General features: G+C 40.1%; 1 protein-coding gene across 4 annotated transcripts in view; it reads left to right on the forward strand.

Moving 5' to 3' along the window:
* Window positions 1-26,061, forward strand: part of PTPN12 (protein tyrosine phosphatase non-receptor type 12) — a 60,693-nt gene that overhangs the window by 13,701 nt on the left and 20,931 nt on the right. For all 4 annotated transcript variants that reach the window (XM_081879125.1, XM_081879127.1, XM_081879126.1 and 1 more), the window contains 7 exons: window positions 14,285-14,393; window positions 16,825-16,901; window positions 19,292-19,387; window positions 21,033-21,071; window positions 21,514-21,585; window positions 23,436-23,495; window positions 24,962-25,104. In XM_081879125.1, the coding sequence (XP_081735251.1) occupies window positions 14,285-14,393; window positions 16,825-16,901; window positions 19,292-19,387; window positions 21,033-21,071; window positions 21,514-21,585; window positions 23,436-23,495; window positions 24,962-25,104 (596 nt within the window). The remainder of the gene's footprint in view (window positions 1-14,284; window positions 14,394-16,824; window positions 16,902-19,291; window positions 19,388-21,032; window positions 21,072-21,513; window positions 21,586-23,435; window positions 23,496-24,961; window positions 25,105-26,061) is intronic.

The following is a 26,061-nucleotide window of genomic DNA, read 5'->3' on the forward strand; positions in this document are numbered from 1 at the left end:
GATAGTGGATACTAGACAGTATTGAAATTATATTATCTTTTCCACTGGAGGTACTGTGATCCTAGCCAATGTGATATAAAGGTTAGAGTGTTGGAGCTGGACTTGGGCAACCTGGGTTCAAGTACCCACCCATGCCATTGGAAAACTCATTGGGTAACCTTGGACAGCCACACTGTCTTACTAGCCTTAAAGTTATCTCAAAGGATGGTTGTAAGAATAAAAATGCATGGTGGGGTCGGGTGGGATTTTTTGCACTGCCTTTAACCCATTGGAAGAAAGATAAAATATAAGGAAAATAAACATATTGAGCAGTAATGGTTAGGTGCAGCTGGAAGACACAGTAGTTGTATTTTACTGAGTTAATTGAGCCCCTATAGCTCATGCATTTTCCTGCATGGTTTTTAGTAGATTGCTCATATTACTAGACTCTTTATGACATCACAGATATATCCTGTATGAGTTTCACTATGATCTGTTTAGAGAGCCAATACGGTGTAGTGGTATATACAGATTATGTTAAATAAATTGTTGTGTATTTTAATAGTTTAAGCTTTAGTCTTTTAAATGGGAACATCTTCAGGTCCTCTGTCAAAAGCAATAAGATATTTATTCTGCTTTAGTTATTAAGAATTTGAATTAATAGCACTTCTGAACAGTACATCAAAATATTTTCTTAAAGTGATGGCTGTCAAATTGGTAGCTGTCAGGTAGCAGTGTTCGGGTCTGTACTCTTATTTCATGGCATGGTGTATAGGTGTCTGGCAGAAACTTAGCTTGCTTGAAGTGTAGTAAAGTGTATTTAATGTGGTTGTTCACTGTGCTGTTGTTCTGTATGACCATTAACTAATGATCACTTATTCCTTTTCCCTTTAACTTACAGCAAGCAAGATGATAAAGGGTCTGAAAATGAAATCTCATAAGGAATGGTTATGGGAGTTGATATGCTTAGCCTGGAAAAAAGGAGACTGAGAGGTGATATGATAGCCATCTTCAACTATCTGAAGGACTGTTACATGAAAGTTGGGCAATAGGGGCGGTACAGGATTCTTATTGATGTACCAGTCTCTCCCCCACGCCAAGGATTTCCTGCCCAAAAATCCTTGCCAACAGAACCTTACAAGGGGCTGCTTGGGACTTCGTGGAAAGTATGGCCTCCATGGGTCTACCCCTGAATAAGTTTGGATGTAGGTGATCTGAACTAAGTTCCAGTGAAACAAAAAAAGTGCCATCGTCAGATCACTTCCTGGTGCAATTAGACTTATTCATGACTCTTCCCCTCCGCAGGGAAGTGGGACCAGTTTGAATGGTCCACCCCTACCACTTAATGGATCCAGATGGCTTCTAGAGAGTGGTAGGGGATGTCTTATCCCGTATTGTTGGCCCTTCAGCTGATTCCCTGGTGGCCCGCTAGAATAAGGAGCTAACCAGGGCTATCGACTATCTCGCTCTGAAGCACCCTCTCCGATTGCATGGAGCCCGGATGGCCCTATGTTTTTCCTCAGAACTGAGGGTGATGAAAGAATTGCTGAGATGGCTAGAGTGCCGGTGGCAAAAAACTCACTCTGAATCGGATCAAACACAAGTTAGAGCTTAACATTGAGCCTACCAAGTAGCAATAGTGACGGCAAAGAGGACTTTCTTCGCTGCCCCTATTGCATCTATAGAAAACAGCAGCAGGAGACTCTTTCAGGTGGTTTGCAGTCTAATAGAACCACCTTTCCCATTAGAGTCCAATAATCCAGTAGCGATTTTGCAAATAAAATCACTCATATTATTCAGAAAGAGAGAGACTCCTATGTGGTAACAGGGAGCGGGAACACAGAGCTCTGTCTGGTCTAGTTGTATGGAATCAATTTCAACCTGTTACCATGAGAATATGGTACAAGTGAAACTGACCACCTTGATCCTTGCCCATTCTGACTTATAAAAACATGTTAGGCTGGGCAATGGACCATGTCCGTAGGGTGGTGAATGCTTTCCTCTGTGAGGGTGTCCCCCCCCGACGTGCTTAAAGAAACAGTGATTAAACCATTTCTTTTTTATTTTTAAAAAAACCTCTTCGGACCCGGCCATTATTGCCAATTATTGCCCAGCCTCAAATCTTCCATTCCTGGGCAAGGTGATTGAGCGGGTGGTTGCTGAACAACTCCAGACATGGCAGGAGGATGCAGACTATTTGGACCCCTTCCAGTTAGGTTTCCGGCCTCATCATGGGACTGATAACGTAAAAATATTCTTCACAATTGTGAGAAGGGCAGTGGGGTGAGATAAGTGAAGATAAGCTACAACAATTCACTGTAACTTTCACTGCTCCTGCTCAGGCTACAGGTTGTGCAGATAATAGATAACGGATATAATTCTACAGGATGTGGCATTAGTGTGTGAAAACAGTCAAGATCCAATGATCCCCAGACATGCAGCTCCGGATGGTGGAGATGTCAGGCACCATACTGGTGCCTAGGCATCTTCACTTGGTTACATGCGGTCAGTGGTCATGTGCAAAATGTACCTGGCACCTGGCTAATTTCAAACACTGCTCTGTTCTTTTTTTCCTCCTCCTCTTTTCTCATTCTCTTGTCTTTTGATTCAGTTTGTTCTAGGTACTATTCCACTGTACTGTGAAAACTTTAATAAAAATCTTGGGGATGGGGATAATTTGCTTCCAGGTATGTTTGTAGTTGAGCACCTTGCTGCAGAAGGGAGTATTAGTGACTGGATGATAGTTCTTCAACACTGTACCAAGTGAGCAGCTCAAGTTGTGGGCCCCAGGATGCTTTTAATTATGCTGTACTTTAATCTCCTTTTATAGGTTGTGTTGGATTGGTTTTATTGTACTTGTATTTGTAACCTGTTATGGGACCATATGATGAAGGACGAGCTAAAAAATTACTTTATAAATAACAAATTTATATAACAGTAGAATGCAGTTTGTCCCTTTTGGCTTAATTAGAGGCATTCTTGTATAGGTCCTTTGGTAGCTAAAACCTATTGTTTATGGCTGTGCAAATCACTCACCTGCTATATCTTCCTGCTGCTCAAACCTAAAAGAATAAGGTCGTGTTTTTGTTAGCTACAGTATCCTGAAGATTGGTGCCCCAAACAATTTTGTATGGTAAAGGCATTGGATAGTTTAAAAAATGTAAGTATATTTATACTAGCATAACTTGCTGTGTTACAAATATGCTGTAAATTGTACTTTTCCTTCACAGGATTGCAATCTTTAGTTGGTGGTATTTGTGTCTCTGTAATGACACTGTAGTAAACCCCAGGTGGCTTGGAGTTGTACATTTATTAGAATGTTTTCACAGTCAAACTACTTTAACTAGCTTATGACTTGCAAGACAATCAGTGTTAAAACAGAGACATAATTTTGAAGGCACCTTTTTACTAACACAATACTATGGAGTAATAGTTTCCGTAAAGAGGGTAGGGGAGCTTCAGTGAACCGTCTGTGTTCCTTGTGGCTTTTCTCCTGATTATTTTCATACCAGTATTAAACTCTGGAAAGAGAGAGCAGCCAGCATTTTTTCTAACACCAGTGTACTAAACAGGATTCCATATTAATGACTCATTCCATTGGTGTAAAAATTGGATTCCCTTTGGATACAAATATTTGCAACTGAGTAACTGTAAAGGCAACAATGCAGTTTGGAACCTGAGTCCTTGAATGACCTCTTCCTCCAAAATCAGCCTGTCTGGCTATTAACAACAGATCCTTGTACGTATTCTAAAAGCATTGTTGACTCAGATTGGAAAGGGCGTTTTTAGTGGCTGTAGCCATACTCTGGAATTGCTGCTTTAACAGAGCAACTTACTCCCTAGCTGCTCAAGAGTAAAGACGTTAAGACGTTCCTTTTTAAAAGAGCCTTCAGTTCTTCTGACTGTGATGAGCTACAGGTGGTGGATCTGTTCTTTTGTGTTTTGCTGTTATTGCTTCTTTTAAGTGATTATGCTGTCTCTGGTAGAGAGGCTCTCACACCAACTGATAATGATAGGCACAGGCCATTTAGGACTTGAAAGGTGATAACAGAAATCTTGAATCTAGTGCTTATTGGGTTTAATATGTTTTGGCCAGCCCCTCTTAATAAATAAAAGTTAGACATTTTGTTGTGGCTGCAGCCTCTGGAGTGTCTGATTGCCCCACAAAGAGAGCATTAAAAAAGATTGTACTGAAGTGTACCAGTCCTTCAATACAAAAATGGGATCCTCAAAGGCCCAGGACACCATAGGTCTTCAAAGGCTCTGGAGTTCTTGCTATCAAACCTTCATGACTGGTACATCAGCCCAGTATAAAATGTACATCAGCCCAGTATGTAAAATGTACATCAGCCCAGTATAAAAAGCATCTTAAGAGGTAAAATGTTTGGGCACAAATGAAAATGGCTTAGGTACACTATGTAGTAAAAACAGAAGTGGCAAAAAATTAGCACTCTGTTGCAATGTTTGTTTCGGGAAACTTGGCATGCAAAATATACAGTTCATTGGACTGGGTTTAATTTTGTTTCCCTATCTTAAAAAACAATGTGTGACGAAACCCTGTGAGCAGGGTTATATCAATGGATTTGTTATTGAGTTCAACAGATATGGTTTAAGATTCTTAAATGGAAGAGTTTGTAATGGGAGTTGTTTAGAAAGTTTGATTTCAATGTCTAAAAATAATTCATCTTTGAACTGAGATTTTATCTACCATGCAAGCTCCCATGCCAATAAAAAAATGAGGAAAAACTAAATCAGAATGTTTTCCGTATTATATATATTCCATGAGACATCTGCTACTTTTAGAACAAATCTGCACTCGGCTGGCAGAGTGTTACAAGCCTGAAGCTCTACTTTAGGCACTGCCTACTCAAACAAATTGCAGCGGATTACATGAAATAAACTCTCAGCCATGATTGTGGGTTTTGTCAGCTAGTGTTTGCAGTTAGTAAGAGTTTGATCAAGTGTAATCTAAAGGAAAACTTTTTAATGTAACAAATGGATAAAATAAGTACTAGAAATTAATCCAAGCATCTTGATTCCCATCACTTTGATTTTATTAAAGAAAGCCTTTCACGTTTCTGTATTCTAGAAAAACAAAAGAACAAAAACTCACAGATGCCAACAGTGGTTTTTAAATAAGTTTTGTGGGGGTTTTTTGTTTCTTTTGGGTGTATGTGTGGCAACTTACCTTCAAATTGTAAAGGAGCAGCGATATAGTTGCATATTTATTGCTATTATTGTTGTAGATGTTAGTCGTAGTCTTAACAGCTGTCTTATTAAAGATCTTCTATTTTGGCATTTGACACTGCTCTGAAATGTTTGCCAGCTACGTGGTGTCTTTTAAAAACAGCTTTGACCTAGTCCTTAACTAGCACCCCAACCCACACCTGAGTGCCTTGCACAGTAATTTCAGTTGATATGTTGGGGAGAAAATACGTATAATGCTTAGGAGGTTAAATGAATTGTAGTACTCGTTTTCAATTGTTTGTATATTCTGGGTATATCGAGAGCCAGTGTGGCAGCATAGTGTTCAACTCCTATTAAGCTGTGAACCTCACTGAGTAATTTAGGTTCCTCTCACTCTGAGCCCAACCTACTCCATGGGCTGTTGGGTTCTCCCTCCATTTCTGCCATTTTATCCTATGTATTGTGGCACCTTGAGGACAAATGTATTGTGGCATAAACATTCATGAACTACTCATACTTATAATTGGTAATCCAGAATATTGGAACAACAGGGTACCACAGGACTTCTTACTACAGGCTAGCTAGATTTCATAATTGAAACACATGGAAACCAACACTGGTTCCCGACATAATAAATGTCAGGTTTCATAGTAAATGAAAAACTAAAGCTTGTGAAATTCACATCTCATATACATTTATACAAAATGCATTATTGAAAAATGTTTCTCTGTAAGATCAATAGCTTTCAGTACTGAATTTTTCATATTTAAGGAGTTTTAGAGAATTGTAAAATTGCACGGATTAAAATAATGATCCCTACTATATTACTTTATTTAGTATATTTCCAAACATAAAATGGCTTAAAAAAAAAAACTTGATACAGAAGAAGAATGGAAGAATTTGAAGAAGATAAGATGCGCAAGAATTGACTGTGTACTGTTAACAGTAATGAGAAAAAGAAAGCAAATCCTCTTTGAATTCTGTGGTTTTACATAGAATAACAATCATCTGCTCCATAGCAGGTTTTAAAGTTAGGTAAATACAACCTCGGATGAAAACAGCACACAATATACTACACCATGTTATGATATATTTAACAGAAATAGCACCAAAATGTAGAAGCCATGTGTGAAAAACTCATATTATTATTTTTGCTGGCTTGCTTGGAAGAATAAAGGTTTGCCCCCTTTATCTGGATTCTGCTGCATCAATTTTTCGTTATCTGTTTTGACACTGTTACAATACAAAAGCATATATACCTTTTGGTGAAGCATCAGTGAGTCTTTCTGTGAATTGTAGTGTGGATTAGGCTCTTGGAAGAAATGGCCTGTGTTGTTTGTGCTAGCATGTACTGTATGCTTCCTCTGCTGAGGGAGGGTCAGGAAGAAGACAAAACAATGGGTAAAGTAAAATGCTCATTCTGAATAAATGCCTGGATTTGTGTCAGTGGGGGATTTGTGAGTGAGACATTTTAAACCATAAACTGATAGCATCTGGAGATTTCTGACTGAATAATCATGGCAAATTTCAGTAGGTTCAGAATTCACTATTGTAGTTTCAGTTCATAAACAGCAATCCAAACCTGGTGTCTGGGAGGAGTGGTAGATCTCATGATGACCAGAGCAAGAAGGTGTGGGGAGTAGTTTTGTTTCTGTGTATTTTTTTTTTAAATCACTTAATTGGGCCCTTCTGGGTTCCAAAGTCATCAGTTCCTCATATCAGAATGCTTATTTTTGTGGGTTTCCATGCTCTGCTGGTAGCAGCTCACCTACTCTCCTAGGCGAAGACCGGGGCCTCTGCCTTGGTGAAATCCTCCTGCTTTTGTAATGCTCCTCTTAGCCGGTGGGCATTGTCAAGTACAAATCTACATGCCATCCTAATCCCCCTCCCAGCAAAGTAGTTTAACATTGTTTCTAAACTATATTGATAACTAGATCAGGTGTTTGGAACTGGTCTCCCCCAGCATCCATAGTCATTTTGCCAGGTGGGTGGGACTGCCCTTTTGTCAAGCACCTGATGTCACCATGAAATCGGGCATCGTGTTTTCTTTTTCCTGTGTGGCTTGAAGTCATAGCACATGGTTGAAGGCTCAGGTGATCAGGCATCAATGAACAGCTTGTCAGTGGTACTTGCAAGCCCTGCTACTTTTGCTCAGGTCATTTGAAATCAAACGATGTGGGCAAGGGTCACCTGCAGTTTTAGAAACAATGATATAAAAGCTAGGTACCAAATGGCAACTTAAATCTAGGTTACAGTTGCCACAACGGAATATTTGCCAGAGTGTTGGGCCAGATGACCCTCGGAATCCCTTCCAACGCTACAATTCTGTGATTCTATGATCTCAGCTACGTTTCTTGACTGTAGCTTGCTCTTACAACAATTCACATGTCCCAGTATGCAAGAAGGAGAAACACACACAGTGGAAATGGACATAGTATTTACTATGAACTAAGGGAGAGGTTTTTAAACTTGGCCCCCAGAAAACTCCACCTAGACAAAATTGGACCCACAGCAGTAGCAAAATGTGCCTGGCACCTGGCTAATTTCTAACACTGGCCACAAGGAGAAGATATAAGATTTAGGGCAAGTGGGTGTGAATTGAGGAAGATTGTGAACCAAATTGGGACTTCTGTCAGGCCAGATTATGCCTGTCAAAGAGTTGCCATTGCTGGACTTGCAGGGCAAGAAAGCAACTTTTGACTTACATTTACAGTTGTATCTCGGGTTAAGAACTTAATTCATTCTGGAGGTTCGTTCTTAACCTGAAACTGTTCTTAACCTGAGGTATCACTTTAGCTAATGGGGCCTCCCGCTGCTGCCGTGCCGCCGGAGCATGATTTCTGTTCTCATCCTGAAGCAGAGTTCTTAACCCAAGACTGTTTGTGGGTTAGTGGAGTCTGTAACCTGAAGCGTATGTAACCCGAGGTACCACTGTATATTTGTTTACAGGGATGGGGATTAGAAAAGGGAATGCTGCCTTGGTTCTTAATTTCTAAATTCAGTTAAAAGCTTTTTCTTGGGAATGTAAGTTAACAAAATAAGGTTTGAAGGAGACACATAATGGGTGTGACCTTACAAACTACTGGGGCAATATAGATTTCATTTATGAGAGGGCCAGTGGAAGTCATCTAGTAGCCTTGACTTTCAAAACTTTAAAATGGGAAAATCTTTATACAATCATGGTGTTAAAATTTGTGATTTTAATCACCTGAATGTAGGGAGAACTAGAGAGAATTTAAGGCAAACTTTGAGATCATAGTCAGCTTTAGCACCCAGTAAACCTGCAGCAGTGTTCATACTAGAGAAAGGAATCTTAATAATAATAATAATAATAAACCCACAAATGTTCATATAGCAATAATTGTTTGGGTTCAGATGCAACAGATGGGGAAAGATTGCCAAAGAAGCATTATCTGGAATAAAAGGTACTCAGAGCAATAATTTGATAAGTAAGTAAGCATCGTGTGGCACTGTAGATTGTCTGTTGATCTGATTAGGTGCTGATGCAGTGAAAAATAAGACACCAGGAGCTGATGTATGCTTTCATGGCATGCTGCTCTCTTAGGGACACTGATGTCCTAAGTTGGCTATGCTTTTCAATATTATTTGCATGGAAGATCTATCATTATTTTCCCAGCATAAGTGCTTCACTGCTCTCAGCTTCCAGACCATTCCCGCAGTCAGTGTCTAAGCATAATGCCTCTGGACCTTGTAGAAGCTTGTAGCATAGTCCTTGCTCCCACCCTGCGCCCCAAGCTGTCCCTGGTATCTCGGTGCCACTGACAGTTTTTCTGTTGCCCCACCCAGTTGGCATCTCTGTGCATAGAGAATAACGGGTGGAAGTCTAGGGATTATAAATTATTGAGAGCATATTGCATTCCTCTCTGTTTCAGATGCAACCATAGTTTAGCATCTTAAGGACAAACCCGGTCTTTTCCAAGGATCACACACTCCTTCTCCAGCATGGCTACAAGGAGGAGGTTAGAAACCTTCATGATCTGAGAGTTCTTTATAAATTAGCCACAGCTTGCTATGTTGCAAATAGTAGTTAACCTTAAATTGTTAGTGGAGACAAGCCAACTTCAAGCTATCATTTGTTAAGATGGCTTGTTTTCATGAACCATAGTTAAGATTAAACATTGTTTAGGGTTTGGACAATGCAGCAAGCTGTAGTTAATCTGAAGCAGAAGCTACAGAGCTCATTATGGAGGAGGAAAGAGGCATGGTTTAACCATGCATCTGAATGTAGCCAATGTATGTCACACTACGGGTACTAGAATTTCCTGTGCAACCACTCCTTTTGAAACTCCTTTTTCTAGAAGTTCATTGATGAGACAGTTTTAACTATGCCTCTGATTGTTTCAAGCACATTGTAAAGATCTGGTCAGTCTGGAAGAATATAGGGAAATAAGTTTGTACAAGCTTGTGGTGACCTTCAGACTTGATCTACAGATCAACTTTGATTACCCTCCCTGATAGAATCATTGAGTTGAAAGTGACCCCAAAGTCATAAAGTCCAAACACCCGTCAATAAGGAAATTCACTATTGGAGCATCCCTATTAGGTAGCCCTTCACCTTTGGCCAAAAAATTTCTAATGGGTTGGCACAGCGTTCGAACTTAACTTGTCGCCAGTTTTTCTTGTAACTCAGGAGCACCACCTAGCGACCAGGTTGAGTTATCCAGTCACGTGGTTTGAGATTGATATCTCCTCTGCAGAAGAGCAGCTTTGTGACTGAAGCCTTCCCTTTTTCAGGAAGCCTTTTGATATGCTGAGTCAGAGGGAGCCTTTCCAATGTTGTACGATTTGCATCAGCAAGCAAACAGAAGAAGCTCTTTCAGACAGTTGAACTCGCTTTTCTATTATGAGGGCGGGAAGCACAAAGCACCTTGTGGTTTGCAAACAAACTACAAGCTGCAAATGGTTAAATGTGTTTTTCTTGTGCTGGCTGATTATTTAAAAGGTTTCTAATGTTCCCCCCTTTATTTGGATTCTGCTGCGTCATTTTTTCCCTCTAGGAATGCAGGTTGAGCATGGAGGTGGGGAGAGCATACTGGAAATTATGACAAAAAGGAGAATAGTTGTTAACTAAAAGAGGCTGTGAGGTACTCCAAAAGGATCTCCCCAGCCTGGGTGAATGAGCATTAAAGTGATAAATCTGATTCGGTGTTAACAAGTGTAAAGTGATTGAGGGTGGGAAGGTATCCTAACATATCAGTGAGGTTTGAGCTGGTGGTGACTGACAAAGAACCAAGATCTTAGGGTCTTAGTGGATAGTTCAATTAAAATGTTTACCCAGGTTGTGGCAGCAGTAAAAAGGGGGAATTACCGTATTTTTCGCTCTATAGGACACACTTTTCCCCCTCCAAAAATGAAGGGGAAATGTGTGCATCCTGTGGAGCGAATGCAGGCTTTCGCTGAAGCCTGGAGAGTGAGAGGGGTCGGTGTGCACCGACCCCTCTCCCTCTCCAGGCTTCAGGAAGCTATCCGCAAGCCTTCAGAGCTTCAGACCAACCCCTTCAGAGCTTCAGACCGACCCCTCTCCCTCTCCAGGCTTCAGGAAGCTATCCGCAAGCCTTCAGAGCGCGGCGGGAGTTCCCACTGTGCTCTCTGTATGATCTGTTTTGCTGTGGCTGGTTACAACCCTCCAAATGCCACAAATTAGAAAAAGATCCAAATAAATTATCTGTGCTAAGTTGTTCACAAATTTATAAAGATACAGGTTTTGGCAAACTACCCTCTCTAACTGAGTAAAAGAGGTTTGGTTTTTACTTTTGCTAGAACAAAACTGCAGTCACATCTAGACTGCTTTCCCACTTTATTACCTTTGTGTTTTCAAATAATTTGTCTTTTGTGCACAGCATTTATTCCATCTTCAGCTAGATTCCCCTTCTTCCTTTGCTTTTTTAAAAAATGCACCTAGACATATTATTGTGGCGACCAATTGGCTCCTAGCTTTTATATCTCAGTTTCTAACTCGAGGTTTGAAGCCCAGTCTATGCCCCTTAGACTGTCTATTTGTCCCCTCTTATAGGGGACTAAGGTCAAGACTCAACTCAAGAAATAATTTAAATCTTCCAACAGATTAACATCTGCTTTCCTTTTCAGAATTAAGTGGGAAATTGGCTGCAAATGTTTTTGGGAAGATGCATTCTATTTAAAACATGCTTGTTTGTGGTTGCAGCTAATAACATAAGCTTCTGCAGTCTGATCTTGTATTTTGTAAGGATGGATGTCAATTGTAGATATGAAAATTTTTATTCTGTGCGCACTAGATTTAACCTCAGCAGCTGTTGCATAGTGCAAAACTGTTATGGAAAAATCCAAGAGTTGTGCCTCCTCTTACCCAACTTGACTGTGGGCTCATAATTTAAAGTTTTGATGCCATTTGAGTTAGGCAGTGTAGTAGAATTCCAGCAACTGATAACATTGTTGTCTGACAACTCTGAGACTGTAAAAACTCTGTTCTGTAAAAAATATCTTCCCTCTCATATGTGGCAATGGCTTCTCTCTCTCTCTCTCTCTCTCTCTCTCTCTCTCTCTCTCTCTCTCTCTCTGTCTCTCTCTCTCTCACACACACACACACACACCAACAACACTCTTCTATTACTGTCAATAAGCAGATAAGAGGCACTAAATAATTTATTTAAAAAACCAACTACATAACCACAAATAAATAGAAGCTACATGGATAATGTAGGGACGCGGGTGGCGCTGTGGGTTAAACCACAGATCCTAGGACTTGCTGATCAGAAGGTCGGCGGTTCAAATACCCGTGACGGGGTGAGCTCCTGTTGCTCTGTCCCAGCTCCAGCCAACCTAGCAATTCGAAAGCACGTCGCAGGTAGATAAATAGGTACCACTCCGGTGGGAAGGTAAATGGCATTTCCGTGCGCTGCTCTGGTTCGCCAGAAGCGGCTTAGTCCTGCTGGCCACATGACCCGGAAGCTGTACGCTGGCTCCCTCGGCCAATAAAGCGAGATGAGCGCCGCAACCCCAGAGTCGTCTGCAACTGGACCTAATGGTCAGGGGTCCCTTTACCTTTACATGGATAAAGTAAGTCTCAAATATGAAGAAAATGTGGCACCTTCATTTTAAAGCTGCTCATAATCTACTTGTTATCCATGGCCTAAAAGTAGACTGAATGTTTTGAATTGACAAAATGGAAATCATCCGCTCCAGGGGTGGGATTTGGGAAGCCTCCAGCCTATGGACCAGGTACAGCTTATGAGCCTTCTTCTCTGCTTCCCTCCTTACCCCATCTTGCACAACCATCTGGCCTGAAAAATGCGTTTTTGTGTGTGTGGTGGGGAGAAAATGCATATATGGGGGGCTGTTATGTTTGAAAATAGGTGTGGGTAGATGTTGTATTCATACACATCCACACGTGTGAGAGAGGAAGTTTTTGTGTGTTGGGTGGTCCACACTGACTTTTTGCATTGGCCTTACTCGCTGCCAGCATGCAGCCCCCAGAAGTTTAGCTTTGAGGGCATTCCTAAAACCTGTACTATGCCATAGGAAACAGTATATTTCCTGTTTCTCACACAATTACCTTGATTGGGTTGAGTTCCACATTAGTCCTACACATAGTAGACCCATTGAAATTAATGGCCCTAAGTTGACCACATCCATTAACTTCAGTGGGTCTACTCTGAGTAGGACTAGTGCTGAATGCCACCCATTCTGAAATAGTCTATGCCAGGGGTCAGCAAACTTTTTCAGCACTGTCCCTCAGACCTTGTGGGGGGTTGGACTATATTTTTTTAAAAAATAATGAATGAATTCCTATGCCCCACAAATAACCCAGAGATGCATTTTAAATAAAAGCACACATTCCACTCATGTAAAAACGCCAGGCAGGCCCCACAAATAACCCAGAGATGCATTTTAAATAAAGGCACACATTCTACTCACTGATTCCCAGACCGTCCATGGGCTGGATTTAGAAGGTGATTGGGCCGCATCCGGCCCCCAGGCCTTAGTTTGCCTACCCATGGTCTATTCCTTCCACAAACGTTATTTCTTTTCCCCTTCTTTCTCTCTTTCATAACTTCTGTTTCTCTTCTTTATACCTTTTCTATCTCCATTTTTTAATCTTTCTGATAGGGTAGTGAAAACACATAACCATAAGGTGTACTGTGACACCTTAAAATAATCAAAATTTGGTGTGTTTTCCGATTAAATGGATTTTACTTCAGGAATGTGTACATCTAATTACCGTATTTTTCGCTCTATAAGACGCACCAGACCACAAGACGCACCTAGTTTTTGCAGGAGGAAAACAAGAAAAAAGATATTCTGAATTTCAGAAGCCAGAACAGCAAGAGGGATTGGTGCACAGTGAAAGCAGCAATCCCTCTTGCTGTTCTGGCTTCTGGGATAGCTGCACAGCCTGCATTCGCTCCATAAGACGCACACACATTTCCCCTTACCTTTTAGGAGGGAAAAAGTGAGTCTTATAGAGCAAAAAATACGGTATATGGTGATTAAGATGATTAAGTCTGCAATCTAGTCTCTCTTAAGCCAGGTTGTGTGGGGTTTGGGTTGAGCAGAGGCGCCTCTCCACTCACTTGTTCTTGCTGCCACTAACCTCCCCCCACCTCCCCCCATTGTGCAGGCAGGTGGGAGGCCCCTGACTGATGCCCCCGCCCTTGGAGCCTGGTGGAATATCCTGAAATGCCCCCCTGAGGGTGGGAGTGACAAGCCAGTCTGGGATCTGCTGGATCCTGAGCCTATCTCACAGCTGGCGCTGGCCAGCTTCCTGTAGCTGTTACAGTAGTAACTAGCTGAAACGATTTGTACTGTAACACCCTATGCTGTCAAGTAAAGAAAAAAGGACACCCTCCCCAACTTCTAAATATGAAAGGAAGTTTCTTTGGTACAGTAATGTGTGACCAAGGTAGGAAATGAAAGCTTTCTGCTATATGTTCCACATTGTTCATGATATTTCCTTGATGTATGCAGTTCCATTGTTTGGCATGGTCTTCAGAGAAGGATAGCTGTGCAGAGTAATAGTGGTAGAGACGACTAGTTAAACTTCTATTCAGAGACTACTTTTCTGAAAAAGTAAAAAGGAGCAGCTGAAAAAGTAACTTAAACCAGAACATTTTAATTACAGAGACTGAGGAGGCTATCAACGAAGTATAGAACAGAAAAGATCTACCCAACAGTCACTGGAGAAAAAGAAGAAAATGTGAAAAAGAACAGATACAAGGACATACTGCCATGTAAGCCTGACTTTTCCCTTCGAGAGACATGTTAATAACATTTATTAAGATATCTTGCCTGTTAACATTTAAGATCTCTTGAATAGGTAAATTAGATAGTAATTATTTGCCGAAAGGGGTATTTTTTAAGATGCTTCATCTGCCTAAGTGAATGTTTCTTTGTATGTGTGTCAGCCTCCCAGTACCTATTTAAAAACCATTTCCAAGGCTAAAAATCTGTTAATAACTTTAACCTTCCAACTAATGCAGAAAAAGCTTTTCTGACTCACAGAATATACCCAATTATTCAGAATGCTATTTTTCTTGAAAGAATCCGTTAATCTGAATCTTACTGGAAAACAGGCAGAACTTGGAATAAAGACAGACTGATTTTGTCATAATACATATATGAAGCTCAGAGAACATCCTGTTGTTCGAAACCCTCATAAAACATTGAGAATTTGGAGACTTCTAGCCATGTTAGTCTGATACTATAAAATGATGAATTCATATAAACACTGAAAATACGGTCTGCCAATATGTTTTTAGTTGATTTGTTGTTGTTGCAGAAAAGGTTGGCCATTATTAAAATAGTGGACAATCTTCTTTATCAAATTTTGGCCATAGACCTTGAATTTTTTTGGCTGAGGAAGTCTGAACTTTTGGATCCTCTTTAGTTCTGTGTGGACTTCCGATTCCCAAGTTTAGCTTGCCCAGAAGTGAAAACTGGTAACAGAAATCTGAGCAGCACCAAAGCTAGCTGATGACAGAAAAATGCCCAAAATATAATTACTGGATAAACAATCTCTATAGTGTGGTGTAACCTTTATTTCCAAATGTAGCTTTTATTACCAGATCTTCTAAACCAGGCTTCCTCAACCTCAGCCCTCCAGATGTTTTTGGCCTACGACTCCCATGATCCCTAGCTAGCAGGACCAGTGGTCAGGGATGATGGGAATTGTAGTCTCAAAACATCTGGAGGGCCGAGTTCTAAACTATCTGGTCTGGTTTGCACTAAACCATGGCTCTGCATGAACGAGCAAGTGTGCTGGTGGACAGTTAGAAAATATTAGCTGCTTTACTTGGCTTCTGCTGCTGCTGTTCTGCTAGAGGTTAAGCCATGATTTGACTTAGCGTTGTCTTTCCCAAACTCACTACAAGTAGAAAGCCCAGAACAAACCTTGCTTGCAGATCGTGGTTTGTTTAGAGACAAAACCCAGGTCTTCATGGCAATGTGGCAGCAGGGGAAGAGGAGTGAAGCAGCTGTGATTTTCTAACTGTGCACCATAGCATGCCTGTTCATTCATGCTCAGCCATGCTTTGGCTAAGTACTATGCGCAAATGAGGCCTCTGTGTCAGTAGTGCTACATGTTTTTTTGTGTTTGGCAAAGAGAGGTTTATTGGCAAATGCTTTTATCAAGGTCTTGGTTGTCATCAGGGCATAACTGGAATATCTATCACTTTGACGACGAGTCTTTAAGGAAGTGTTGTCTTCTGCAACCTGCTTATATCTATACAAGTAAAACAGGAACAGTAGGACAAGACTGCAGTTCAAATAACCTGCAGCACCTTGAAACAAGTATTACCAAAGACTTAAAAGACAACCCCAAGTCTTCAAAATATAGAACAACCTTGCAAATGAAATTGGATTTTCTTTCTCTAAGAATTAGTATTTAGATGACTGTCAGTCTATTCTGTGAAGTTGATAATGTGATTTTGGATTGCCTTCAACATACAACTCTAACACTGAGCAGCAAGCAAGCAGTTATAAAGTGTTGCTGGAAAAAACTAAATGTGCTATCCTTTCTATAGAGGAACACACGAGCACTTAATACATTATTGTATTATTGCACATCTTAAAATATTTTGCCAGCCTCAAATACATTGTTCTTGTGTGTTAAATTTAAGTTTTTCAAGAGTCCCTGGCTGGGGAATATATTTTGAGTTAATGTCTATACTGTTCCACATTTCCATTTGTGTGAACTTACTTTGCTTCTAATGTTAACATCTGTTTTGGAACATTTTCACTGGACATTCAGAGAATAAGGTGGCCTGGAAACTGCTTAAATTTAATCCCTAGATACCTAGAAGTGAAAGAAAGATGCTTTGAAACAGTCCAGTGCTGGCAAAATAGTTCCTATCTCATCATAGAACTTGGAACTATCAGCCAACCCAGAATTTCATATCCAGTGCTTCATGAGTAACTTCATTAATAAAGGAAATGCTCTCTAAGGAAAATATATAGAATTATGTCCTGCAGAGTTCTGCAGTGAAATAAATAGAAATGTGAAGAGGAAGCAGTCCTGAAAATGAGTGAGGAATTCTCTTAGGGTAGATTAAAGTAGTGCCTAGATACAGTGGAAGAATTCTTGGGTAAAAACTTGCTATCATTCTTGCTGGAGAATACCTGTTAACATGGAAAATAATTCTTCCTAAAATTGCTATGTTTTAGTTGATCACAGCAGAGTTAAACTGACTTTAAAAACTCCCCCTCAAGATTCAGACTACATCAATGCAAATTTTATTAAGGTATGTATTAACATAGATTTATTACGTAATAAAACTTCTAAAATCTTAACACATGTTTCTTTACAGAAAAGCCAAAGTATTGTATGTGATTATGTTGTGGCTCTGTGTAATTTGATTGCAAAGAGAAAAAGTGGAAGAAAGAATGAAAAAAGGAGGAAGGCTGACCTCCTAAACTAGTACACAGTTAAGCAGCGATTATCACATGGATAATTCACAGCACTGACAAAGATAGCATCTCTTATTACAGTAATATAAAATAACAATGGTTTGATCGATAGAATGTATCATAGCTGGGATAGCTCAATCGGTAGAGTCCCTGGGACTTCATTGTTTGTCAGAGCATGCTAGTTGCTGACACTGGGTCTCATTGGCATATTTTATGAACTTCCAGAACTACGTAAATGTCTGCTACACCCAGAGTTTTTTCCCCAGCTGGAACTCAATTCTGGCCCCTCTCAGTTGGGCACCAGTGCCATTATAAGAGAACAAGGGAGGTGTTTGTGGTGAGATCTGGTACCTCTTTTTCTAGAAAAATAGCTCTGGCTACACCTCATTATACGTTACTGAATAGTTTCTAGAGGAGGTTTTTGAACCAGGTACCCACTGAGAAGTGAAGAGATCTTATAAGATGGACTTGTGCTTTACCACATACAGGCTTGTGTTAGTAAAAGCAGTGGAGGAATCCTGTGCAGTGGCTGGCTGACGGTACAAGAATCACAATTCAAAGTTTCTGGGTTCCACCTATCCGCCATGACCCTGCTGCAGTGGCTTAGGCCAAAATAGGCTCTTCAGTTTGAACAAACATTGTGGATCCATTTACACAAGATCATTCATTCTTTCTCTGAATTCCATAGCTGTGCATCGTTTAAATCCCGTTTGCGTGAATCTGGACACTTCCCCATTGTGGAACAAGTTCCCAAGGCTGGGATGCATGGAGTTCTGTGTTGCAAAGTGCTTGTGGTTTGCAAGAATGGCCACTTTAAATCATGAAGCCCCTTGTACAAAGCAAGCCTTGATGGGTGGAGTGCATATAGTTCCTCTTTCTGGCTTGCTTTGCGATGTGGAATTCCATAATCCTGTATTCAGATGTGGAGTTAGATAATCTCTTTGTATACTATGATGAGGCTCAAAATACAATGCTGTGCAAAGTCTTCCTTCTGCCTTCCTGCCTGCACAGCAGTTCACAGAAAAGTGCTAACCAGTTAACTCTTCGGCTCACGCTAGTTTGAGTTTAATCCATTGTTTCTCTCAGTTATGCATTCTATGTGACGTTTATTAAGGGTTTTGCAGTCCTGTAACTCATTGGATTTTTAAAATATAGTGTGGTGGTCCTTGTTATTTGTGAATGTCTTCATAGAACCATAGAATTGTACAGTTGGAAGAGACCATGAGGGTCATCTAGTCCAGCCCCTAACTATGCAGGAATCTTTTGCCCAACATGGGGCTTGAACTCACAACCCTGAGATTAAGGGTCTCATGCTCTACCAACTGAGTTATCTTGAAAAATACTGAATGGTGCTACATTCAACACTCCTGTGCACTTTCTGCAACTAGGATAAGGATTCCAAATAAATACATTTAAATAAAACAAATTTTTGATTATGTTTCCAATTTAAAGTTTAATGTAATGTAAAATGGCACAAGGGTACAATTATTGAGGTATATAATTACCTGGTGCTAATTTTTGTTCTTGGTCTTACAAATGCGTGAAACTCATGCATTATTTTTTGACGAAGAAAGATTGCCTGGAGGTGTGAATAAAATGCAGTACAGTACTGAATTTTTAACATCCCTGCACTCCCACTCCCATAAGGAGAATTCAGTGTCTCCTTGCTGCATCACTATGAAATGACTTGTGATTTGGAGTATTTAATGCCCTTGGATGTGGCATTTCTTTCCCCTTCTCCCTATCAACCACCTGAACTGATGTTAAACTTTGAGCAAAATACTCAAAGGGGAGACAAATAGCAGAGTATTTGAAAAAATAATAATAATGGAATGTTTGGCTCAGTTACTGTAGGTATGTTGAGCAAGCAGCTAAGGGGAAACTTCACAAATATTTTGTAACCAAGATGAGGATATATATTATTATGGTTATTCAGTTACTTGGGCATTAGCAACGAACTTTTGTATTGGAATTTGCTGTTTACTTATCTAATGTAGAGTAAAATTGGTATATATCCTGTAGGGTTTATCTTGGGTGTTTTTAAATTTCCATTCATGTTTTTGAAGAGATTAGCATGTTGACATTTTGAATAGATCAGTTTTGAAAATGCAAAACCTTTCCAACACACCCACAGTCGAACCATCCTTGGGAGAGTTTGTGTCTAAGAACTGTTTCAAGCATGCCTTTAACTGTTTTTGCATTCCGTTATATGTTGAAATTTTAGGGAGTACATGGGCCAAAAGCATATGTTGCCACCCAAGGACCACTAGCAAACACAGTAATAGACTTCTGGAGGATGATATGGGAGTACAATGTCGCAGTAAGTATACTAACCCAATATTTATTTCATTCTGTGATGTGAGCAAACTTCTGCCCCCACTTCTTGTTCTGAGCAGTTTGGAACCAGAGTTTGTTTTATGTTTCATCCTCTAATCTAAGCTTAGGGATGGAAAGTGGAGTAGATTTTCCTCTGACGTGCTGTGTTCCAAGTTGTGGTATGAGATCAGTGACATCCCCTCTACTTGGAGGAGAGGGGTCTTTGTGACAATAAGAGTTTGATTGGTGATGTGCTGAATAGGTAAAGGTACCCCTGCCCGTACGGGCCAGTCTTGACAGACTCTAGGGTTGTGCGCCCATCTCACTCAAGAGGCCGGGGGCCAGCACTGTCCGCAGACACTTCCGGGTCACGTGGCCAGCGTGACAAAGCTGCATCTGGCAAGCCAGCGCAGCACACAGAAACGCCGTTTACCTTCCCGGCAGTAAGCGGTCCCTATTTATCTACTTACACCTGGGGGTGCTTTCGAACTGCTAGGTTGGCAGGCGCTGGGACCGAGCACCGGGAACGCACCCCGCCGCGGGGATTCGAACCGCCGACCTTTCGATTGGCAAGCCCTAGGCGCTGAGGCTTTTACCCACAGCGCCACCCACATTGTGTGCTGAATGGGTACAGCCAGAGTCTGTTGTGCCAGCATGCATTTGCCTAACTTGGGGACGGGGAATGTATGACCCTCCAGATGTTGTTGGGTTCCAACTCTCATCAGCCCTCCAGCCAGCATGGATGGCCAGTAGTAAGAGGTCCTGGGAGTTGTAATCTAAGCACATCTGGAGGGCCACACACTCCACATCCCTGAGCTACAGTGTCTGGGCAGAAGAGGAGGAACATGAACTGTCAGATCATGTGGCTGATAAATTCACAATGGGAGAAGGGATTAAGAAGCAAGGACTGACTTCACTAAACGGTGGAGCACCTGTGCTTCAGCACAGCCTCTTGTATTGACATCCATATAAACAACTCAACAAAAAGCCCCATCCTCAAAGAGGAGATTGTGCTGTCAGCAAGTTGTCACATTTGAAATCATGTGATTTTCACAATACATGTTTTGTTAACTTGCCATTGTTTCCTTTGGATACAAGCTTATTTAGGCAAGTTTTAATTTTAAAACATTTAAAAATATTTTTTATTGTTTTATCACTTATTTGTTTGCTGCCCTCAGCTCCTTTTAGAAGAAGGATGGGGCATGAGTTTGGGGACAGCTTCAGCTAAATAGTTGTGAGTCCCTGTCATGCAAAAGGGCTTCTCCCCACCTTCTCCCCCTTCCCTCGCCAGAATTGGCTCTGTGGGGTCAGGAGAACATGGCAAGCAGAAATGCTGATGCAACTATCATAACAGCATGATGATGAAACCCTTAATTGATAGATTGTTTGATTTTAGAAGTGGGTGGTATATAACACTGATACAGTGCCCAGAAGATTGGCACAAGGGCAAATGTTGTCCTTGACCCCCCAAAAGTTTATATTTTGTTAAACTCTGGCACATGGATAATATAGTGTTTGGCCTGCTGCTAAGTCCTTGGACAGCTTAGTCCTTCAGTTGTAGTCAGTATATGAATATGCACCTGAAAAGGTTTTTAAAGCACAGATTCTTGGAAACTTTGTACAGTCACATTTCTTTCTTTCTTTAATAGATTATTGTGATGGCTTGTCGGGAGTTTGAAATGGGAAGGGTATGTATTAATAGCGCTGGCTTGTATATGGCCTTTGCTAAATATGTTGCAGCGATAATGCAGTTAATCAAATCTCTGTACAAGTTACTCAATCTACTTGAGGAATTCCCATGTAAATCTTGAACATTTGTTACTTAATGAAAACTAGTACATTTTCTTGCCACTCTGTTAAGTTTAGTGTAGGAAGGTGTAAAGAAACAAATGGTTTTAGAATGGAATTGCACAGTGTGGGTGCATGAACAGAGCAAATAGCAGTTTTTCCTGTGGACCTTCCAGATTCTAAAAGGAAACACATGAAAAGTCCTGAGAGGGCGATGAAGGTCTTGGGTATATTAGCAAGGATGACCTTGCCCATTTAAATCCAACTATCTGTGAATATTCATAAATGTTTGTGCTTATTTTTAAACTATATTTTTGGTAACTATATTTTCTTTGGTAACAGAAAAAATGTGAACGTTACTGGCCTCTGTACGGGGAAGAAGGTGTTTCTTTTGGACCATTTCATATTTCTTGTGTAAGTATTTTGTTAATGATAGTGCAGTACTAATTGATGCTTTAAAAAAAATAAAGTAGTTCTAATTCCATCTTAAAGAAATGTATATATTAACTGTAGTAAGCCTGCAACTCACATGTATTTAACTTCTTTTCATTCAGCTTTATGTATGTGGGAAAAATTAAAATTAAAAAGGGGGCAGAGTTCCAGGAAAAAACAACTTTGGCAATCCTGCCCGTCACTGAACCCAATGGTTTTTGACTATACGTGATTTTGGCTTGAGGTGCGATTCCTGGAATGTAACCCCTGCATAAGTTGTGGGCTTACTGTAATTACAGTATATTGAATTGCTCTAACTCTGAGGAAGTGATGGTCCATAAGCCTCAATGATGCCAAATTGATATTTTTTTATATGAAATAATTTGAAGAGTTTGCTTACATTTGTGTCTCTCCCCTTGGCATGTGGAACATTTTGAAACAAGGCAAACTATGCATTGGTTTTGTGGGCATAATGGTGACATGGTTTACCACCACAGGAATAAACTTGGACTCACCTTGGTGTTTTACATCCCCCCTCTCTCCTCATTTGACACGTCTACAAAGAAGAAATCAGGAGCTTTTGTTTTTAAATAACCACAGTATAGCATATGTCAGTGCCTCAACAAACTGTGGTTGGTCTTTACTATGATTTGCTGAAACAATTCCAGTTGAAAGCTGCAAACTAAAGCTTCTGACCTCCTTGCAGACATGCTAGAGGGAACAAGGAGCAAACCCACTCCTTGCCCACTTCCATTCTTGTAATACTAAACAATAGGTTAGTATTATGTGCAAATGAAACCACTGAATAATTAAAACATCAACTAACATTATTACAGAAAAAAAGTTTTCATTGGGCAAAATGGGGAAAAGCAGTCACAGTGGTATGCTGCTGGTGTTTTGCGAATTGGTGAACTACTCATAACTCATGGTAGAGTTTGGAAAGTGAGGGCAGAAGCCTATAGCTTACAAGGAATTTTAAGAAAGCCATGGTAAGGCATAAGTAGCAAAATTTGAATCAACTGCCACAGAAGAAAGCTGGCCTTTTATACTGAGAATGTGGTTCTGTTTAGTTTATTATAAGTTTATTATAATAGTTTATTATTATTATTATTATTATTAGTTTATTATAATAGTGTCATAGAAATGAGAAAACCAATAAGGAAGAAAAGCAGGGTAAGTTATGCACATGTGTGCAAAAGAATACCTGAAAGACTCAGTCAGGCGACTCTTGGTTGGATGCAGAAGTCTCTTTTATGGAGGGATCTTTTATGCTTTGTTTAGATTTAGATTCAGTTTCACTTCCCATGCAATGTTCTCTTAACAGTCATGCTGCTTGTCCAAGAACTCACACTCTTTTGGCAATCAGAAACAGGAGAATTAAAAACCTCCTATGATAGCACCGTGCAAGCTTTTTCCAAGATCTTGTGGAACAACAGTAGCAGTTACTTTCCTTCCACTCATGGTTGCTTGGATCTAGCCCATTATTTAAAGGAACTATAGTCCACAAGTGCGGACCGCTCTGGCTTAGTGTCAGTGTAGATATGACTTTCCCAAAAATTTTCCAGTTTCAGTTATGGTTAATGCTACATTGGCACAGCACCTAAATTCTGGTTATTGTTTTACTTAAAACAAGTGAAGCAAATAAAAATTCATTCATGTGCTCCTATGAATGGTGTGATTCTGAATTCTGCTATTTTTAAAGATTAACCTAAGTGGATACAATACTGCTGTTAGGAGTAAATTAGATTTGAGTGAGTAAAGCACTACTGTCGGTACTAAGCTAAAATTTTGTGACATTTCCATCTATTCACAAATATTCCCTTTTCATTTAGGAAGCTGAGCAAGTCAGAACAGACTACTATATTAGAACTCTGCTATTAGCCTTTCAGAATGTAAGTAAGATAAAAGCTCTATATTGCAGCTGGTTTAAACATAGTATTGTTAGTCTGATGTCTTCTGTGTACCAAATCACTTTGCCCCTTTTGACAACATGTTAATGTGGGGCTGAAATGGCCTTGCGACATGCGATAACTGGCAGGATAACGCCTCCAACTGTCAACCGTCCTGAAAACTTTTTGTATTTGGTGTTTTAATATTGTGATTTTATGTTGTAACCGCCCTGAGACTTGCAGGTATAGGGCAGTATACAAATTTAATAAATAATACTTAAAATTAATAATAACTTGACATCCAAAAGACACAAAAGGAGTTTTTGGTCATTTGGGGCAGTGGCAGCTGAACTCAAATCTTGACTTTGAGATGATGCTCCTTCAGTTACTAATTTGTGTGGTTTAAATGCTTCTTGGCGCATTATGAGGCACTTGAGTGGCTTCACTTTTTAATAATAAAAATAAATTTGAGTGTCGTGCGCATTGGGATCTGGGCTGAGCTTAATGGTGGTTTTGTTGCTTCATCTTGTATATTTTGCAGAAATGCTTCTAGGCCTTGTAAATTGAAAGCTGTGATTCCCGGGAAGCTGAATTCCCTACTTGGTTCTAAATGCTACCTCTGGCAGAACCTGTTCGTATGTTATTGTCAGTAGCCCTGCATAAGAGCCTAGGGTGCCATGAATGGGCTGGAGTGTATTTGTAAAGGCTCAACAAACAGAAGCTTAATATTTGAAGGACGTGGGCTTTGACCCATGTCTGTGTCAACTTTTAAGTGAAGCAAATTTTGCAACTTGTGCTATTTCAGAGACACCATATGTAGTCTTTGGATTTGTATTAATTTATTAAAATTATAATCATTATGTAGGAAAATAATTATAAACTTGTTGGTCTGTTCTGGGTAGATGCTGGCAGTGGTGTGCTTACCACGTAAAATGTAGCCTCATGAGCTCTATACGGGGAGCCATTTGTGTGAAGCAGCTCCTACACTTACTTATTTACTTCATTGTTTCTTTAAAAATATATCTCAATGGTGGTATTTCACAACATTTTTATTCACTTTTCTCTGAGTACCTGATCAGCTCCCAAAATGGACAGTTTCTACAAGCCAACCTTCAAAGACATGGGTAGGCAAACGAAGGCCTGGGGGCCAGATCAGGCCCCATCGCCTTCTGAATCCGGCCCATGGATGGCCCTGGAATCAGCGTGTTTATACATGAGTGGAATGTGCCATTTATTTAAAATGCGTCTCTGGGGTATTTGTAGGGCCTGCCTGGTGTTTTTACATGAGTAGAATGTGTGCTTTTATTTAAAATGCATCTCAGGGTTATTTGTGGGGCATAGGAATTTGTTCTCCCCCCCCCCTATAGTCTGGCCCCCCACAAGGTCTGAGTGACAGTGGACCAGCCCCCTGCTGAAAAAAGTTTGCTGACCCCTGTCCAAAGATATAACACAACCTTTTTTTCTTCTAGGAAACACGTAGGGTTTATCAATTTCATTATGTGAATTGGCCTGACCACGACGTTCCATCATCTTTTGATTCTATTCTGGACATGATCAGCTTAATGAGGGAATACCAGGAGCATGAAGATGTTCCTATTTGCATACACTGCAGGTACAAATTAAAATTTTCATGCAGGAATTTAAATGGGGGATCCTAGAAAGTATTATTTTTTAACTTTGGAATGCTTTCATGTGTTGCCTTTGTGTATGTAAATTTAACAGTGCATTGCAATCAGCTGGTGAGCTCAATATAGTTTAAGGATACTAAACCTAATCTTGAGGATAAAGCAGCAGAATCATATTAACATGGATGCATAAACATTTGTAAAAATCTAAGGCTAGTACATCTCTTTGATATTTTCATTGCTATACTGCTGTAGTATTATAGGATATGTACATATCAGGATGCACTGTATTACTGAATAATGTTAACATTGTTGCAGCAGTAACAATTTTTTGTGTAATTTTATTTGGAACCTACGTTAGTGGGTGGTATATAAATATCATACATAAATAAATATTGAGTGGGGGCAAAAGATGTAACCAAACCCAGCCTATTATTTTGGAAGGAGAGAAAGTATGCGTATACAGGAAGCATTCTACCCTAAGTACAAGAGACAGATAAAATGCAGCAAGTGCGCCTTCATTGTGGGGTAAATGTGCTTCTGTTTCTAGACATTTGTAGAAGTGAGTGTAACATATTCATTCAAAACTGTTGCTATCCCTCCCAGGGATCCTGGGATATGATAAGATAGATATTAAAGTCAAAAAGTTGTCACCATGTGTGATACCAATCTTGATGTCTCTAATGGTGTGGGGTTTTTTTGGGGGGGGGGTCATTGCATTTTAGAGTGTGTTTAATTCAAAGCATCCCTTATATTTTAACTTGCCATGTCTTCAACACCCGTAAAATATTCTGTGAGTATTATAGGAATTTCTTAAATCTAGGAATACTTTCTCAAAAACACATTGCCTAGAGTTCTTGACAGAGGAAAGGGGACTACAGTAATGTAATATGGCTTGAAACGTATTTATATTTGTTAAATACAGACTTCTGTGTGGACTGTCT

Source organism: Podarcis erhardii (assembly GCF_964252035.2).
Source record: "Podarcis erhardii genome assembly, chromosome: 10".
Classification (NCBI taxonomy): domain Eukaryota; kingdom Metazoa; phylum Chordata; class Lepidosauria; order Squamata; family Lacertidae; genus Podarcis; species Podarcis erhardii.